The 18138-nt window shown below is 47.5% G+C and overlaps 1 protein-coding gene across 1 annotated transcript; it reads left to right on the forward strand.

Moving 5' to 3' along the window:
- The first annotated feature begins 1538 nt into the window (after window positions 1-1538).
- LOC116967361 (nodal homolog) lies at window positions 1539-14448 on the forward strand. Its single transcript, XM_033013869.1, has 3 exons — window positions 1539-1863; window positions 12115-12911; window positions 14255-14448. Exons 1-3 carry the CDS (start codon window positions 1578-1580, stop codon window positions 14405-14407), a joined length of 1236 nt encoding a protein of 411 aa, XP_032869760.1. The 5' UTR covers window positions 1539-1577; the 3' UTR covers window positions 14408-14448.
- The last annotated feature ends 3690 nt before the right edge of the window (window positions 14449-18138 follow it).

Genomic DNA, 18138 nt, shown 5'->3' on the forward strand with positions numbered 1-18138 from the left:
TGGTGTAGGAAGGAACTGCAGATGCTGGTCTAAACCGAAGAGTTTTTGGAGTCAGGCAGCATCGGTGGGGGGAATGGATAGACGGCGCATTCCTTCTTTAAAACTCTAAATCTCTCCCCCAAATCACATCGTGTTCATATCTTAAATCAATATATTATATATGTATATGAATGCACAGGTATATGTGTACATTAATAAATGTATATGCACAATTACGCATAATAAACCGTTATATAACGTATACATAGATTTATCCATTTATTCATCCATCTATTTAGCATTCTGCATATGCATATAGTACATGTATAATGTGAGTAAGTAAGTCAGTTTATTGGCCAAGTATTCACATACAAGGAATTTGCCTTGGTGCTCCGCCCGCAAGTAACAACATGACATATAGTGACTTACGAATGACTCAGAAAACACTAAACATTAATAATAATAAAACACCATTGATCAAGCATGTGAACCAACAAAATACCAGATCAAAGGGAGGCTACAGATTTTGGCTTTTTAATGATATGTATATACTGTATATATATTTATTTTTATACACACATATATAACTAGGCAGACAAATAATCAATATATTAATTTATTTATCTGTGTGTGTGTGTTTATATGTGTGTGTGTGTATGTAAATATATGCACACACCCACACACACACACACACACACACACACACACACACACACACACACACACACACACACACACACACACACACACCGTCTCGACCCGAAACGTCACCCATTCCTCCTCTCCAGAGATGCTGCCTGACCCGCTGAGTTACTCCAGCATTCTGTATCTATCTTCGGTTTAAATCAGCATCTGCAGTCACACACACACACACACACACACACACACACACACACACACACACACACACACACACACACACACACACACACACACACACACACACACACCCACACACCCACACACCCACACACACACACACACACACACACACATATATATAGACAGACACACAAAATGCTGGAGTAATTCAGCGGGACAGGCAGCATCTCTAGAGAGAAGGAATGGGTGACTTCTACTGAAGAAAGGTCTCGACCCGAAACGTCACCCATTCCTCCTCTCCAGAGATGCTGCCTGACCCGCTGAGTTACTCCAGCATTCTGTATCTATCTTCGGTTTAAATCAGCATCTGCAGTTACACACACACGCACACGCACACGCACACACACACACACACACACACACACACACACACACACACACACACACACACACACACACACACACACACACACACACACACACACACACACACACTGATTAATTTTCACTCATTCACATTTCCCCCAACTTCGGTATTTATTGCAGAGATAGTGTTGCTTGTGGTTCAATGTAGAGGCGAGTAGTCGCCCCTTCAGGCTGGGTTGAGCTGTGAACCTTGTGTATTGGGGGTGAAGGATCTTAAGTCTGTCATTGACAGAGGCGGCGAGATCAAACTCCCCGTGCCGGGCTATAAGAGGCGGGCGGATACTCTGAGTCGCCAGTTTCTCCAACTCCCCAGCAGCCGGCACTGACAGCGGCTCCACGATCCGTTCCAGATGGTTTCCCTCCTCGTCCTCCTCCTGATCTCCGCCCCACTTCTTGAGGCCGCCGTTTGGCCCGGGGTGCCGGGGCAGGAGCGGGACACCCTCCGCCGCTTCCTGGACAGAGCTCAGGCCGTCCCCGCTGAGCGAGGGCCAGCGAGCCCGGCCATCAGACCCCTCTATCCCTTCTACATGATCCAACTGTACAAGGCGGTGACGGGCAGAGGCGGCAGAGACCTATCTGCCCAGGACCAAACGGCGGTTCAAGAAGCAGACGAGGTGATCAGTCTGGTGGCCAAGGGTGAGTGTAAACTTCTCATTTTAAATGGGTAGGGAAAAACATAGAAAATATGTGCTGGGGTAGGCCATTCGGCCCTTCGAACCAGCACCGCCATTCAATATGATCATCCAAAATCAGTACCCCGTTCCTGCTTTTTCCCCATATCCCTTGATTGCATTAGCCCTAAGAGTTAAATCTAACTCTTGAAAACATCCAGTGAATTGGCCTCCACTGCCTTCTGTGGCAGATAATTCCACAGATTCACTACTCTCTGGGTGAAAAAGTCTTTCCTCATCTCAGTCCTAAATGGCCGACCCCGTACTCTTAAACTGGCCCCTGGTTCAGGACTGCCCCAACATCGGGACCATTTTTCTTGCATCTAGCCTGTCCAATCCCTTCAGAATATTCAGCAGTCTGAAGAAGGGTTTCGGCCCGAAACGTTGCCTATTTCCTTCGCCCCATAGATGCTGCTGCACCAGCTGAGTTTCTCCAGCATTTTTGTGTACCTTCAGAATATTGTATGTTTCTATAGGATCCCCTACTGCAGAAGCTGGCTTGTTAAACTGTGGTCACATTAGTGCATTGTTACCACCTGCAAACAGCAACAGGTCAAGCGTAGAAACAAAGAACTGCAGATGCTGGTTTATACCAAAAATAGGCACAAAATGCTGGAGTAACTCAACGGGTCAGGCAGCATCTCTCGAGCTAAGTAAGGCATGTCAGGTCTGAAGAAGGGCCTCGACCTGAAACGTCACCCATTCCTTCTCTCCAGAGATGCTGCCTGTCCCACCGAGTTACTCCAGCATTTTGTGTCTGTCTTTTTCAGTACTTCCCTTTCTGAAACTCGATATAATAAACCCTGCAGTTGCTGGAAGCCGGTAACAAACTCAGTTAATGTTGGGGAAGTGTGCAGAGAAGATTTACGAGGATTTTGCCAGGACTCGAGAGCTTGAGCTGAACGGAGAGTTTGAGTAGGCTGGGACTATTTCTTGGAATGCAGGAGAATGCGGGGTGGTCTTATAGAGGTGTATAAGACCATGAGGGGAATAGACAGGGTAGATACACCGAGTCTTTTACCCACAATAGAAGAATCAAGAACCAGAGGGCATAGGTTTAAGCGGGGGGAGAGAGAAATTCGACAAGTTACATGGAGGGATAGGATAGGTTTAAAGGGAAGATAGAGGCAAAAAGCTGGAGTGACTCAGCGGGCCAGACAGCGTCTCTGGAGAAGATCGTAGGTGAAGTTTAAAGGGATATATGCCAAACACAGGCGGGTGGGATTAGTGTAGGTGAGGCATGCAGGTCGGCATTGAAGCCGAATGGCCTGTTTTCACGCTGTATGACTCTAGGACGAGAAACTGCAGATGCTGGTGTATTCAGCAAAACACAAAGTGCTGGAGGAACGCAGCGGGTCAGGCAGCATCTGTGGAGGGAATGGATAGATGACGTTTCGGGTCTGGACTCTTCCATCGGTTCGCATAGTCTATACAGCACGGAAACAGGCCCTTCTGCCCACCCAATCCATGATGCCCCATCCTAGATCATCTAATTTGCCCGCGTTTGGTCCCTATCCACGTACCTCTTCCAAGTAAGACACAAAATGCTGGAGTAACTCAGCGGATCAGGCAGCGTCTCTGGAGAACATGGATACGTGACATTTCGGGCCGGGACCCTGCTTCAGAACATGTCTTCAAGGGAATAATAGAGCGGGACAGGCAGCATCTGCACAGAGAAATGGGCTTAAAAGTTCATAAATCATAGGAGAAGAATTAGCCCATTTCTGCCCATCGAGTCTACTCCGCCATTCAATCGTGTCTGATCTATCTTTCCCGCTCAACCCCATTCTCCTGCCTTCTCCCCATAGCTATTGACACCCGCGCTAAAGTTTGGGACGCATTTTGATCCCTCTTGAGAAGGTTTATTTTAATATTCCCTCTGACCCATGATTAGGCGGCTTGAAATCCGGATCCAGTTTGAGGTGAGATCAACGCTCTCGGTGCTATGTGCGTCCTTTTAACGAAGTACACAAACTTACTCATAAGGGACGAGGGTAAAGTCTTGTACTTAAGGGATTGGACAGGCTAAATGTTCCCAATGTTGGGGGAGTCCAGAACAAGTTTAAGAATAAGGGGCAGGTCATTTAGGACTGAGATGAGTAAAAACCTTTTCACCCAGAGAGTTGTAAATCTGTGGAATTATCTGCCACAGAAGGCAGTGGAGGCCACTTCACTGGATGGTTTCAAGAGAGAGTTAGATATAACTCAAAGGGCTAACGGAATCAAGGGATATGGGGAGAAAGCAGGAACGGGGTACTGATTTTGGATGATCAGCCGTGATCATATTGAATGGCGGTTGCTGGCTCGAGGGGTCGAATGGCATACTCCTGCACCTATTTTCTGTTTCTAACTGGACTCTCATCCCCACGGGAGTTCGGGTACAAATTGCTAAATCTATGTATGTGTGTAGACAACAAATATATATTGAATAATTATAAATATATCGATGTATACAATTGGCTGGCGAGATCTTGAATGAAACGCAACAATTTTCATTCAGTGTTCCCAGTGAACTGCAGGTGTTGGAATTTTGAGTAAAAAGTACAAAGTGCTGGAGGAACTCGGCTGGGTCAGGCAGCATATGTGGGGGGTGGGGGGGGGGGGTCTGAAGAAGGGCAGGGGCTGGAAACGCTCGCCTTTCAATTTCCCTTCACAGATGCTGCCTGACCCGCTGAGTCACCCCCAAGTTTTACACTAGTTTTCATTCATGGGAACAAGATTTCACAGGACAGACATCAGTCCCTGATCGAGTCCTCCTCGGGATGAGAGGGAGCGGGGACAACAAAAAGTTTGGTTCCAAGAAGAGGGAGAGACATGCCGTTAAAATCCGTAGAGCCACTCTCCCCCGAAGAAAACCGGAGGGTGGGCATGTCCAAAGATCTTAGAGCAGAGCTCTGCTCGAAGATCTTTGGGCATGTCTGAGCGTATTTGCTGGGAGAGGTGGGGACAAAGACGAGAGGGACGAATAAACAGTTGAAACACCCCCAGCAGCCTGCGAATGACCCACAACACCCGCCGCACGGCGACCCTGTTCTTGTATCGAGAGCTGGTTGTAACAGAGTGATCAGAGTGGGAAATTTCGCCCACCTCTCCCCCTCAGCCCAGACGGCTGTGTCCATGGGCCGAGTATTATTAGGAAGCAGACTGAGTTTAAAAAAAAGGAAAGATAGACAAAAAAAAAGCTGGCGTAACTCAGCGGGTCAGACCACATCTCTGGAGAAAATGAATATGTCGAGACCCTTCTTCAGACTGAGAGTCAGGGGAAAGGGAAACGAGAGGTGTAGACGGTGATAAAGAGAGATATGGAACAAAATGAATGAAAGATATGCAAAAAAAAGTCCAGAGGTGCTGAGTTACTCCAGCTTTTTGTGTCTATCTTCGGTTTAAACCAGCATCCGCAGTTCTTCCCTCCGCTCTGAGCTTCAAAAATCCTGTCTGGTTTTGTTTATTGCCTGACTATATGCGTTAAAAAACTCATGCCAAAATGGACAATTTTAGTTGATCGATGGTCAGCATGGACTTGATGGGCTGAAGGGCCTGTTTCCATGCTTTCCCTCAAATGATCAATGAAACAGGCCAGATCGCTACCCACTGATCTAATCTACCATCATTTCTTGTATCATCATCATTATTGCTTTCCCACCCACCTTTGTCCTTACCTATTCTTCTATCATCAACAAATTAATTAACTATGTTATTCTCGGCCAAGTCATCATATAAATTGTAAAGAGGCCCTGGTACCGGTCACTGTGAGGCACAGCTCACTACACCTGGCCTCATAGAAACATTGAAAATAGGTGCAGGAGTAGGCCATTCAGCCCTTCGAGCCTGCATCGTCATTCAATATGATCATGGCTGATCATCCAACTCAGTATCCTGTACCTGCCTTCTCTCCATACCCCCTGATCCCTTTAGCCACAAAGGCCACATCTAACTCCCTCTGATCATGATAAGGGTTTCGGCCCAAAACGTCGCCTATTTCCTTCGCTCAATAGATGCTGATGCACCCGCTGAGTTTCTTCAGCACTTTTGTCTACCTTCGATTTTCCAGCATCTGCAGTTCCTTCTTAAACACAATGATAAATGACCTCATGGATTTATAGTTTATGTCCAAATCTTCCCCAAATCTCTTGTCCTGAATGATGATGGTTTTAGTAAATGTAGTGTATTGTCATTGCAGGTGTGGTGAGGACGAGGTGATGTAGATTATGTCACTTGGCTGATAAAGTGAATGCTCACAGTCTTTTCCCCAGTGTAGTGTATTGTAAAATTAAAGAGGATAGGCTTACATAGAAACATAGAAAATAGGTGCAGGTGTAGGCCATTCGGCCCTTCGAGCCTGCACCGCCATTCAATATGATCATCCAACTCAGTATCCTGTACCTGCCTTCTCTCTATACCCCATGATCGCTTTAGCCACAAGGGCCACATCTAACTCCCTCTTAAATATAGCCAATGAACTGGCCTCAACTACCTTCTGTGGCAGAGAATTCCAGAGATTCACCATTCTCTGTGTGAAAAATGTTTTTCTCATCTCGGTCCCAAAAGATTTCCCCCTTATCCTTAAACTGTGACCCCTTGTTCTGGACTTCCCCAACATCGGGAACAATCTTCCTGCATCTAGCCTGTCCAACCCTTTAAGAATTTTGTAAGTTTCTATAAGATCCCCCCTCAATCTTCTAAATTCTATCGAGTACGTCGAGTCTATCCAGTCTTTCTTCATATGAAAGTCCTGACATCCCAGGAATCAATCTGGTGAACCTTCTCTGTACTCCCTCTATGGCTTAAAGTGATACGGGAGAGACTTAAGACAGACCCTTTTCATTCCAAACCTAGAATAACCTGCTAGAGGAAGCTATAGAAGTAGATACAATTCCGATTTCAAAAAGACAAGGGTGGCGTAGTGGTAGAGTTGGTGCCTCACAGCACCACAGGCCCGGGTTCAATCCTCACTATGGGTGCTGTCTGTATGGAGTTTGTACCTTTTCCCTGTGACCACGTGGGTTTTCTCCGGGTGCTCCGGCTTTCTCTCACACGCTAAAGATTTGTTGGTTAATTGGCTTTGGTAAAATTGTAAATTGTAACCCTGTGTGTGGGATAGTGCGAATGTATGGGGTGATCGCTGATCGGCATGGACTTGGTGGGCCGAAGGGCCTGTACTTCAAATGTCTAAAGACATTTGGACAGCAATGTGGATGGGAAGGGTTTGCAACAGAGACATGTGCCAAAATGTGGGCAAATTTTGCCTAAAACGCCACATAAGTTGGCATGGAGGAAGTGGGCACATCATCGGTGCCCCGCTCCCTGCCATGGATGCCCTCCACCGAAAACGGTGTCTGAAACGGGCTGGGAAGATCATTAAAGACCCCTCCCACCCCAACCATGGACTGTTTGCCCTCCTCCCATCAGGGAGGCGGTACAGGAGCCTCAGGTCTCGTACCAGTAGGATGAGGAACAGCTTCTACAATCATACCGTCGCATTGCTGAACTCGGAGTCCCGCCGATAGATTCCTCCGGTCCCTCCGTCCCCATTGTTTAATTATTCTGTATTTTTTTATTATTCTGTATCCTCTTTTTTTTTAAATTTCTATATTGAACTACTACAGACTGACGCAAAACTGCATTTCGTTGTACCCATACTCAGTATTTGTGCAATGACATTAAAGTTGAATTGAATTGAATTGGCTGAAGGGCCTCTAGCTGTGGTGTCTAGCTCTGACTCTTTGACTATGTGGCAATTGGAAACCGACACAGAGGTGTGAAAAGAAATCTTTGTATGCGGTGGTAACGCAACCTGCTTGCAAGCAAAGTGAAGATAGTCAAATGAACGCCAATCTGATCACTTTGATGGGTGAGAGGGATTAAGTACCAGGGCTCTGGGGAAGGGGCAGGGTGGTGGCTCTGACTGGATGGGTCTGCAAGAAACCAGAGTGAACTAGATAGGTTCACTGGTTTGGGAACTGCTCTGCCCGGGACAGGAAGGCTCTGCAGAGAGTAGGGCGTTCAGCCGAACGCACTATGGGAACTACACTCGCCCCTCTGCAGGAACAATACATCAGAAGGTGCAGATCCAGAGCCAGCTACATTATGGAGGACCCCTTCCACCCCAGCAACAGACTGTTCCAGCTGCTGCGGTCAGGCAAACGCCTCCGCTGTCATGCTGTGAAAACAGAGAGGATGAGACGGAGTTTCTTCCTAGAGTCCAGTAGGAAACCTTCCCCACCATCCACTGACCAACTTTGACACTGAACGTTGGCTGTCGAAGTGACCATCCGCTGACTAAAGGCAGGGAGCTTCAACAAGGAGATTCTGGCTGCCAAAGATCTCCACCATTTGTCAATGATGAGGCAGTACTTTAGTTTAGTTTTGAGATACAGCGAAAAACAGGCCCTTCGGCCCACCGAGTCCACAACCGACCAGCGATCCCCGCACATTAACACCATCCTACGCACGCTAGGGACAATTTACATTTTCTTTTAACCAAAGCCAATGTACAGCCAAACCCGTACGTCTTTGGAATGTGGGAGGAAACCGGAACTCCCGGACAAAACCCATGCAGGTCTCGGGGAGAACGTACAAACTCCGTGCAGATGGCATCCGTAGTCTGGATCGAATTTGAGTCTCTGGCGCTGTAAGGGTGCTGGCTCGAAGGGCTGAATGGCCTCCTCCTGCACCTATTTTCTATGTAAGGCAACAACTCTACCATGCGCTGCCTAATTGCAGCTTCCATGTCTTTATTATCACATATAATAAAGGTAAAAGAAAAATTATAGGCTCCCTGGCTGAGATACATGAATCATTATTAGACACAGGTTAGGTGCCAGAAGACAGGAGGTTAGCTAATGTTGTGCTTCTATTTAAGAAGGCCTTCAAGGAAAAGCCTGGGAATTAAGGACCAGTGAGCCTAACATCTGTGGTCGGCAAGTTAAAGGGCAGGATTCTGGGGAATAGACAGGGGCTGATTTGGGATAGTCAACCTGATTTTGTACATGGGAGATCATGTCTTACTTATCTGATTGAGTGTTTGAAGAAGTAACCAACAAGGTTGATGAGGGCAAGGCCATAGATATTGTCTATATGGGCAAGGCATTTGATAAGGTTCCACATGGAAGGCTGCTCTGGAAGGCTTTGGCATGGGATCCAAGGAAGAGCTAGCCGACTGGATAGAAAATTGGCTTCATGGCAGGAAGTAGAGAGTGATGGAAGGTTGTTTTTGTGGGCTGAAAGTCTGTGACTAAAGGTGTGCCTCGGGAATTGGTGCGGTGCCCATTGTGGTTTATATCAATGATCTGGATGCAAATATAGAAGGCGTGATTCGCAAGTTTACATATGACATCAAAGTGACTGGTATCGTAGGTAGTGAAGATGGTTACCAAAAATTGCAGCAGGATCGGCTTGTACTTCCTAGAATTTAGATTGAGGGGGGGATCTTATAGAAACTTACAAAATTCTTAAGGGGTTGGACAGGCTAGATGCAGGAAGATTATTCCCGATGTTGGGGAAGTCCAGAACATGGGGTCACAGTTTAAGGATAAGGGGGAAGTCTTTTAGGACCGAGATGAGAAAAATCATTTTTTACACATCTGTGGAATTCTCTGTCATAGAAGGTAGTTGAGGCCAGTTCATTGGCTATATTTAAGAGGGAGTTAGATGTGACCCTTTTGGCTAAATGGATCAGGGGGTATGGAGAGAAGGCAGGTACAGGATACTGAGTTGGATGATCAGCCATGATCATATTGAATTGCGTAGCAGGCTCGAAGGGCCGAATGGCCTACTCCTGCACCTATTTTCTATGTTTCTATGATCTTGACCAGTTGGACAAGTGGGCTGAGGAACCGTTAATGGAGTTTAATTCAGACAAGCGCGAGGCGTTGTATTTTGAGAAGGGTGGGATCTTCACAGTGAATGGTAGTGCTCGGAGGAGTGGTGTCGAGCAGGAGAGCTGGTACACAAATCCTTGTAAGTGGTGTCACAGGCAGGAGGGGCTGTCAAGAAGGTTTTCAGTATATTGGCCGTTATCAGTCAGGGTATTGAGAATAGAAGTGTGGGTAGACTTTTTTTTGTGTCTATCATCGGTTGAAACCAGCATCTGCAGTCCCTTCCCACATATAGAAGTTGCGATCTTATGTTTCAGTTGTATAAGACGTTGATGAGGCCGCATTTGTTGAGTTTTGGTCCCACTCTGCTATAGGAAGGATGTTGTTCAGCTGGAAAGAGTGCAGAGACGATTTACGAGGATGTTGCCAGGACTTGAGGGTCTGAGTGTAGGGAGAGGTGGGGGCAGGCTAGGACTTTATTCCTTGCAGTACAGGAGGGTGAAGGGTGAATTTATGGAGGTGTATATGATCATGTGAGTCCTAGATGGGTGAATGAACATGTTTTTTACCCAGGTGAGGTGAATCAAGAACAGGAAGACATCGGTTTATGGTGAGAGGGGAAAGATTTAATAAGAAACTGACCGACAACTTTTTCACACAGAGGATGGTTGGAATATGCAACAGGCTGTCGGAGGAGGTAGTAGAGGCAGGTACTATAACACTTAAACGAAAATTGGACAGGTATATGGATAGGAAAGATTTAGAGTGATATGGGCCAAACACACATGTGGGATTATGTAGTGGCATGGGCAAGTTGGGCTGAAAGGCCTGTTTCTTTGCTTTATGACTCTATGACTCCATGAACAATAGACATCAGGTGGTGTAGCTAGTAGAGCCACTGCCTCTCAGCACCAGAGACCAAATCAATCCCGGCACTCGGTCTATGTGGAGTTTGCACGTTCTCCCTGTGATTACAGTGGTTTTCCCCAAGGTGCTTGGGTTTCCTCCCACAACCTATAGACACGTGGGTCATTAGCCGCTGTGTATTAGTCCTCTAGTGAGGACTAGCAGGTGAGGTGGTGAAATCTGATGGGATTGTGCGCAGACAAAAAAAAAGGATTAATACAGCATTAGTGTAAGTGGTGGCTGATGGTTGAAACAGTCTCGATGGGCTGAAGGGCCTGTCCCCGTGTTGAATATCTCCATGACTCTTTGACTTGTACTGACGACCAATTCCAATGTTTTTCTGTAATTACAAGGAACTGCAGTTGTTGGTTACTGCTAAAGAACGATACAAATTGCAAGAGTAACTCAGCAGGACTGGCAGCATCTCTGAAGAGCATGGATAGATGACGCTTTGCGTTGGGACCCTTCTTCAGACTCTTTGCTCCCCTACTTTTTCTATCTATTTGACTAACGAGCACAGGGGATGTTTGATGAAGTGGGACTACTATTTTGGAGATTGGAGCCTAATGAGTTGAAAGGAACTGCAGATGCTGGTTTATACCAAAGATAGACACAAAGAGCTGGAGTATTTCAGCGGGTCAGGCAACATCTCTGGAGAAAAAGGATGAGGTGCTGCCTGATCTGCTGAGTTACTCCAGCCCTCTGTGTCTATCTTTGGAACCTAATGACATTCTTTCTGTGCAATTGGTTCCTATAATTCCATTGGGGTGGCATGATGGCACAGCAGTGGAGTTGCTGCCTTACAGCATCAGAGACCCGGGTTTGATCCTGACTACGGGTGCTGTCTGTACGATTTTGTACGTTCTCCCCGTGACCGCGTGCGTTTTCCCCAGGTGCTCCGGTTTCTTCCCGCTCTCCACAGACGTACAGGTTTGTAGGTTAATTGGCTTCGGTAAAAATTGTGAATTTTACCTAGTGTGAGGGGATCTCATTGAAACATATAAGATTGTTAAGGGCTTGGACACGCTAGAGGCAGGAAACATGTTCCCGATGTTGGGGGAGTCCAGATCCAGGGGCCACAGTTTAAGAATAAGGAGTAAGCCATTTAGAATGGAGACGATGAAACACTCTTTCTCACAGAGAGTGGTGAGTCTGTGGAATTCTCTGCCTCAGAGGGCGGTGGAGGCCGGTTCTCTGGATGCCTTCAAGAGAGAGCTAGATAGGGCTCTTAAAAATAGCGGAGTCAGGGGATATGGGGAGAAGGCAGGAACGGGGTACTGATTGGGGATGATCAGCCATGATCTCATTGAATGGCGGTGCTGGCTCGAAGGGCCAAATGGCCTACTCATGCACCTATTGTCTATTGTCTATTGTGTGTAGGATAGCGTTACTGTACGGTGGTCGGCACGGACTCGGTGGGCTGAAGGGCCTGTTTCCGCGCCGTATCTCAACTGAAACAAAAATCTAAAATGCAGTGACTTCATGTTTTTCAGCTTGGAATCACAGCGGAGATGGTTGGGTTATCGATTTTGACATGACCTCCATTTTGGCCCACGAGACCGTGCAGTTTGCCGAGCTGAGGGTTCGTCCGCCCCTGTCGTCCGCCTGCCAAAACACCACGGTGACCATCAGCCACAGCCGCGGCTACAAGTGCGACGGCAACGCAACTTGCCGCGACCGCTCGGCTCTCGGCTCCTTCGTGGCCAACGCCGCCGGCTCCAGGTCGGGCTGGCAGATCTTCAACGTCACGGGCCTCCTCAACAACTGGCTGAGCCCAACGTCACTGGAGGCACCCTGGCACTGGGACGTTCGCCACCCTCCCGCCGAAGGGTGCCAGAAGGCCGGGGATTGGCGGCAGCGCCCGCCGGCAAAGCCCGGCAAACCGGGGGCCACCGACGGCCGGAGGAAGCCACCCCAGCGCAGCGCCGAGCAGATCATGATGGTGGTGTTCCTCAAGACCAACAGCACCAGGTTTGGAGGGACCACCTCCACTCTGCTCAGCACGGTTCAGCGGTCACAGTACCGACTGAACGCCAAGAGCAAGGAGGACACGGCCACCAAGAGGCACAAGAGGAACAGGATGGAAAGGCTGAACAGAGGCAACAGCACCGTGGAGCTGAGGAGGGGCCAGTCCTTGTGTCGGAGGATGGACATGGAAGTCAACTTCGACCAGATAGGATGGGGCAAATGGGTCATTTACCCCAAAACCTTCAATGCCTACCGGTGTGGCGGGGAATGCCCATCACCAGTGGATGAGACTTTCATGCCAACTAACCATGCATACATGCAGGTGAGACAGAGGAGGGGCAGAAAGCAAAACGAGATTGGGATTCTGCCTTACCTTGTACCACATCACATCGGGGGGTAGACAAAAGTGCTGGAGAAACTCAGCGGGTGCAGCAGCATCTATGGAGCGAAGGAAACAGGCAAAGTTTCGGGCCGAAACCCTTCTTCATAGATGCTGCTGCACCCGCTGAGTTTCTCCAGCACTTTTGTCTACCTTCGATTTTCCAGCATCTGCAGTTCCTTCTTAATCACATAGGGGGGGGTCTCTGGTCCTGACCAATACTGGAAAATTGCCCAAAGCATCAAGGATGAGATGAAGTCATTTGGTCTATTAAACTACCCCAATCTTGCCCCCTACTCTCTGCACACAACATCAGACTGAAATATACCACCGGCAGGTTAATTCCAAACATTCAGTGTTTGAGCAACTTAGTATCATCAAGTTTTCCAATCCCTACTTTAGAATTATTTACCGATTATTCATTCCAACTCTTGGCATTCTGTACTCCAGATATCATAGCCTTGTAGAGCACGGAAACAAGCCCTTTGGCTCAACTTGTCCAATGCCAACCAAGATGCCCTGTCTAAACTAGTTCCATCAACCAAGGTAGACAAAATTGCTGGAGAAACTCAGCGGGTGCAGCAGCATCTACGGAGCGAAGGAAATAGGCAACGTTTCAGGCCCGAAACCCATCTTCAGACTGAAACGTTGCCTATTTCCTTCTCTCCATAGATGCTGCCGCACCCGCTGAGTTTCTCCAGCAATTTTGTCTACCTTCGATTTTGGAGCATCTGCAGTTCCTTCTTGTCCATTAACCATGGTTTGGCTCATATCTCTCTAAACCTTTCCTAGGGCAACATAGTGATGCAGCTGGTAGAGCTGCCATCTCACAGTGCCGGAGACCCAGGTTCGATCCTGCCCTCCAGTGCAGTGTGTGTGTGGAGTTGGCATGTTTCCTCCGGGTGCTCCGGTTTTCTCACACCTGCCAACGATGTGCGGGTTTGTAGGTTCATTAGCCTCTGTAAATTGACCCAAGTGTGTAGAGAGTGGATGAGAAAGTGGGATGACTTAGAACTAGTATGAGTGGGTGATGGATGGTCGGCGTAGACTCTATGGGTCGATGGGTGGACATGTTTCCATGTTATATCACTGGTCGGCACAGAATCGGTGGGCCGAAGGGCCTGTTTCCACTCTGAATCTGTAAACTCAACTAAACAGGAACTTTCGAAAGGGTAAGTGGGAAAGAAAATATGGTTGGAATTGGGGAATGTGTGAACAGTTGAAGAACTTGTCAAAAAGTTGCCTTTGGTGTCTAAGTCGAGTAATCTGTTCTGCTCTGGTTCCAGAGTTTGCTGAAGTCCGTCAACCCAGAGCGAGTGCCCTGCACATTGTGTGTCCCCATCAAGATGAGCCCCTTGTCCATGCTGTACTACAAGGATCAGGAGGTGGTACTGAGCCACCACAAGGATATGATTGTGGAGCAGTGTGGCTGTCACTAGCGAAGATGCACAAAACACAAAAAGATGTTTTAAAATTATGTCATGTAAATAACAAAATGCACTATATAGTCTACGAAATATATTTTTGTATAAACCCAATAAATGTGATGTGAAATATCTTTATTGTGCTGAGTAGAAATATGGTACAGCAATATATTAGAATGGGATCCTAAAAAAGACAATAAGACTTGGGCCATTCAGCCCATCGAGTCTGCCTTGCCATTTACTTATCAGCATCATCATCATTGATGAACACATCAACGGGCACTGTGCCTTACAATGCTATGTACGACAGTGATCGCAACTTCTACTGAAGTGTGGATGGCCGTTGGCTCGCTAGGAGCTCACCCGCCCTTTGACAGGTCTTAGTTTTGGTCCTGCTGGGGGTCCACAGCCCCCTCCTCACCTGGCAAACCAGGTGGGAGAGACGGTTTAGTCACCGACTATGCGACCATGGAGCAGGTAGCACGGGATTACATGGTACCCGTGGCGGGGGGGACGGGAGGGAACTCCCTCAGACCTGATCTGACTGATCTGTTTTTTGACTAAATTGGATGTGAATAAGATGGAGGTGATGCTGATTTGTGATGCAACAAATGGAGGCACCCAGCTGCCTCTGGGGGTGGAGAATGGTGTTCACAAGTTACAGGAGTAGAATTAGGCCATTCGGCCCATCGAGTCTACACCACCATTCAATCATGGCTGATCTCGGCCTCCTAATCCCATTTTCCTGCATTCTCCCCATAACTCTTGACGCCCGTTCTAATCAAGGATTTGTCTATCTCTGCCTTGAAAATATCCTCTGATATTCTGGGGTTGCCACCCCAAAGTGTAGAGGTTGACAGAGTGAATTAGTCAGGCTCAGTCAGCAGGGGATGCATACTCCGAGCAGACCAGCCTTCCCTGTGTCTTCCTCGCTCCGAGTGCACCCAACAAAAAACTGCACTGTACCTCGGTAGACGAGACAATAAACTAAACGGAACTAAAAATAAGAGCTAAGTAAGCACGTGAAGCCGAGGAAAGGCTTGACTGGAGGAGGTGCTGCTTTCAGATGGTAAACGGGGGGTAATTGGATGCAAGTGATCGTGCAGCAATGCTTTGAAGAGCTGGAAGTGAAAATGGATTGTCTGGTCAACGCCTCATAGCTGCTCGTGGGATCTTGTTCTGCAATGTGCCTGGCTCAGTTCCCACAAGTGTGTTTAATACGTGGCAACGTTAAATGTCATTAAAACCTCTCCTAACACCTAAAAAAATAGGCTTACGTCAGATGAACTGATTTAATAAGGATCTGAGAGTGGTGGGTGGTGGGTGTAGGGAGCAAACTGCCAGAGGAGGTAGTTGAGGCAGGGTTTAATCACACCGTTTAAGAAACGGGCAGGCAGGTACATGGATGGGACAGGTATAGAGGGATATGGGCCAAACGCATGCAGGTGGGACTAGTATAGATGGAATTCTCCGCCACAGAAGGCAATGGAGGCCAATTCACTGGATGTTTTGAAGAGAGAGTTAGATTTAGCTCTTAAGGCTAACAAAATCAAGGGATATAGGGGGAAAGCAGGAACGGGGTACTGATTTTGGATGATCATCCATGATCATATTGAATGGCGGTGCCAGCTAGAAGGGCCGAATGGCCTACTCAAGCACCTATTTTTTATGCTTCTATGACATGTTGGCTGATGTGGGCAAATTGGGATGAAAGGCCTGTTTCCACATTGTAAGACTGACTCTCATAGTTGTGATAAATTATACAAAGCTAAGGTTAGAGATACAGCATGGGAACATACTCTTTGGTCTACCGAGTCCGCACTGACCATCATTCGGTACCTGTATCCTGTATTATCCTGTATCTGTACACTGTGGATGGCTTGATTGTAATCCTGTATAGCCTTTCCGCTTTTCACTGAACCTCGGTACACGTGACAATAAACTAAACTGTACTAAACTAAACTCCAGTTCACACTAGTTCTATGTTATGCCACTTACTCAACCACTCCCAACACACTAGGGTCGTTCTACCCAAAGATCCTATAGCAAGCAAGATAGATCACTCGACGAAAAAGTCGTAGTAGGGTCATGTGGGCAGATTCGTGGGTAATTTTCGGCCCATTTTCCGTAACCGGCTTCCGTCTCCGCACCAAAGATCCCATAAGATACTAGTGCAGAGACGGAAGCCGGTTACGGAAACATCCTCGTAAAAATAAAAGTTATTTGGGAAAAATCTTCTCCTCATTTTCAGAATTTTAATTTATTAACACAAACTGTTCCCCCGCAATGTTGATTACACTGCGAGTCGGGTCGGGTCGGGTCTGGTTACGGAAATGGATGAAAAAAAGGCCTACGTTCCCCTCCGTTGCGTACTACACGTCAGCCCATTGCATTTAGCAGGAGTGGTCTACCTATAGGATCTTTGGTTCTACCTCCAAACCTGCACGTCTTTGTGATGCGAGAGGAAACCAGAGCACCCAGAGGAAACCCACGCCATCACAGGGAGAAAAGTGCAAACTCCACACAGACAGCACCCAAGGTCAGGATTGAATCGGGTGTCTGGCGCTGTGAGGCAGCAGCTCCACCAGCTGCGCCACCATGCTGCCCACTTAGGAACTGCTACCGTGTGCTACCACCTCCACCTGCAGGCTCCCCTCCAAGTCACATTCCAACCCAACTTGGAAATAAATCGCCAGTCCTTCTAGGTCAACCAACCTGAATCCTGGAACTCCCTCCCCAATCGGCACCTTCACCAGAAGGACTGCAGTGGTTGAGGTGAGAGGGGCAGAGTTTAAAGGGGATGTGCGTGGGAGCTTTGATTTCACTGAGGGTTCCTCTCTCTGCAGCAAAGAGGATTGACAGTAGATTTGATGCTGATGGGATGAGATTGGGTAAAAGGAGAGATGCTGTTCCTGCAGTGGAAGATTCAAAAATCCTGTGTCACAGGGTCGATGAAACCCCCAAAGGGAGGCACGGTGGTGCAGCTGGTACAGTTGTTCCCCCACAGCGCCAGAGACCTAAGCTGGACCCTGACTACTGGTGCCGCCTGTACGGAATGTGCACGTTCTCCCTGTGACCACGTGGGTTTTCTCTGGGTGCTCCGGTTTCCTCCCGCACTCCAAAGATGTCCAGTTTTGTAGGTTACTTGGCTTAGAGTCATTGAGTCATAGAGTGAAACAGCGTGGAAACAGGCCCTTCGCCCCAACTTGCCCATACCAGCCAACATGTCCCAGCTATCCTAGTTCCACCCGCCTACATTTGGTCCATATCCCCCACAAACCTGTCCTATCCATGTACCTGTCTAACTTTCATAAATGTTGGGATAGTCCCAGCCTCAACCACCTCCTCTGGCAGCTTGTTCCGTACACCCACCACCCCCAGTGTGGAAAAAATTACCCCTCAGATTCGTATTAAATCTTTTCCCCTTCACCTTAAACCCATGTCCTCTGGTCCTCGATTCACCTACTCTGGGCAAGAGACTCTGTTCGGTAAGTTGTAAAAACTAATTGTCCCTAGTGTGTAGGATAGTGTTGGTGTACAGTGTTATCGCTGTTCGGCGCGGACTCGGTGGATCAAAGAGCCTGTTTCCAACGCTTTATCTTAATCCTTAAAGTCTAAAGTCTAAAGTAAAGTAGCACAATAGACAGGTGAATATAGCACTCTGTAAACACTATAATAAAGTATTTAAAAAGTTCAGTTTATATATATATGTATATATATATACACACACACACACATATATATAT

The sequence above is a fragment of the Amblyraja radiata genome, chromosome 39, assembly GCF_010909765.2.
Source record: "Amblyraja radiata isolate CabotCenter1 chromosome 39, sAmbRad1.1.pri, whole genome shotgun sequence".
Classification (NCBI taxonomy): domain Eukaryota; kingdom Metazoa; phylum Chordata; class Chondrichthyes; order Rajiformes; family Rajidae; genus Amblyraja; species Amblyraja radiata.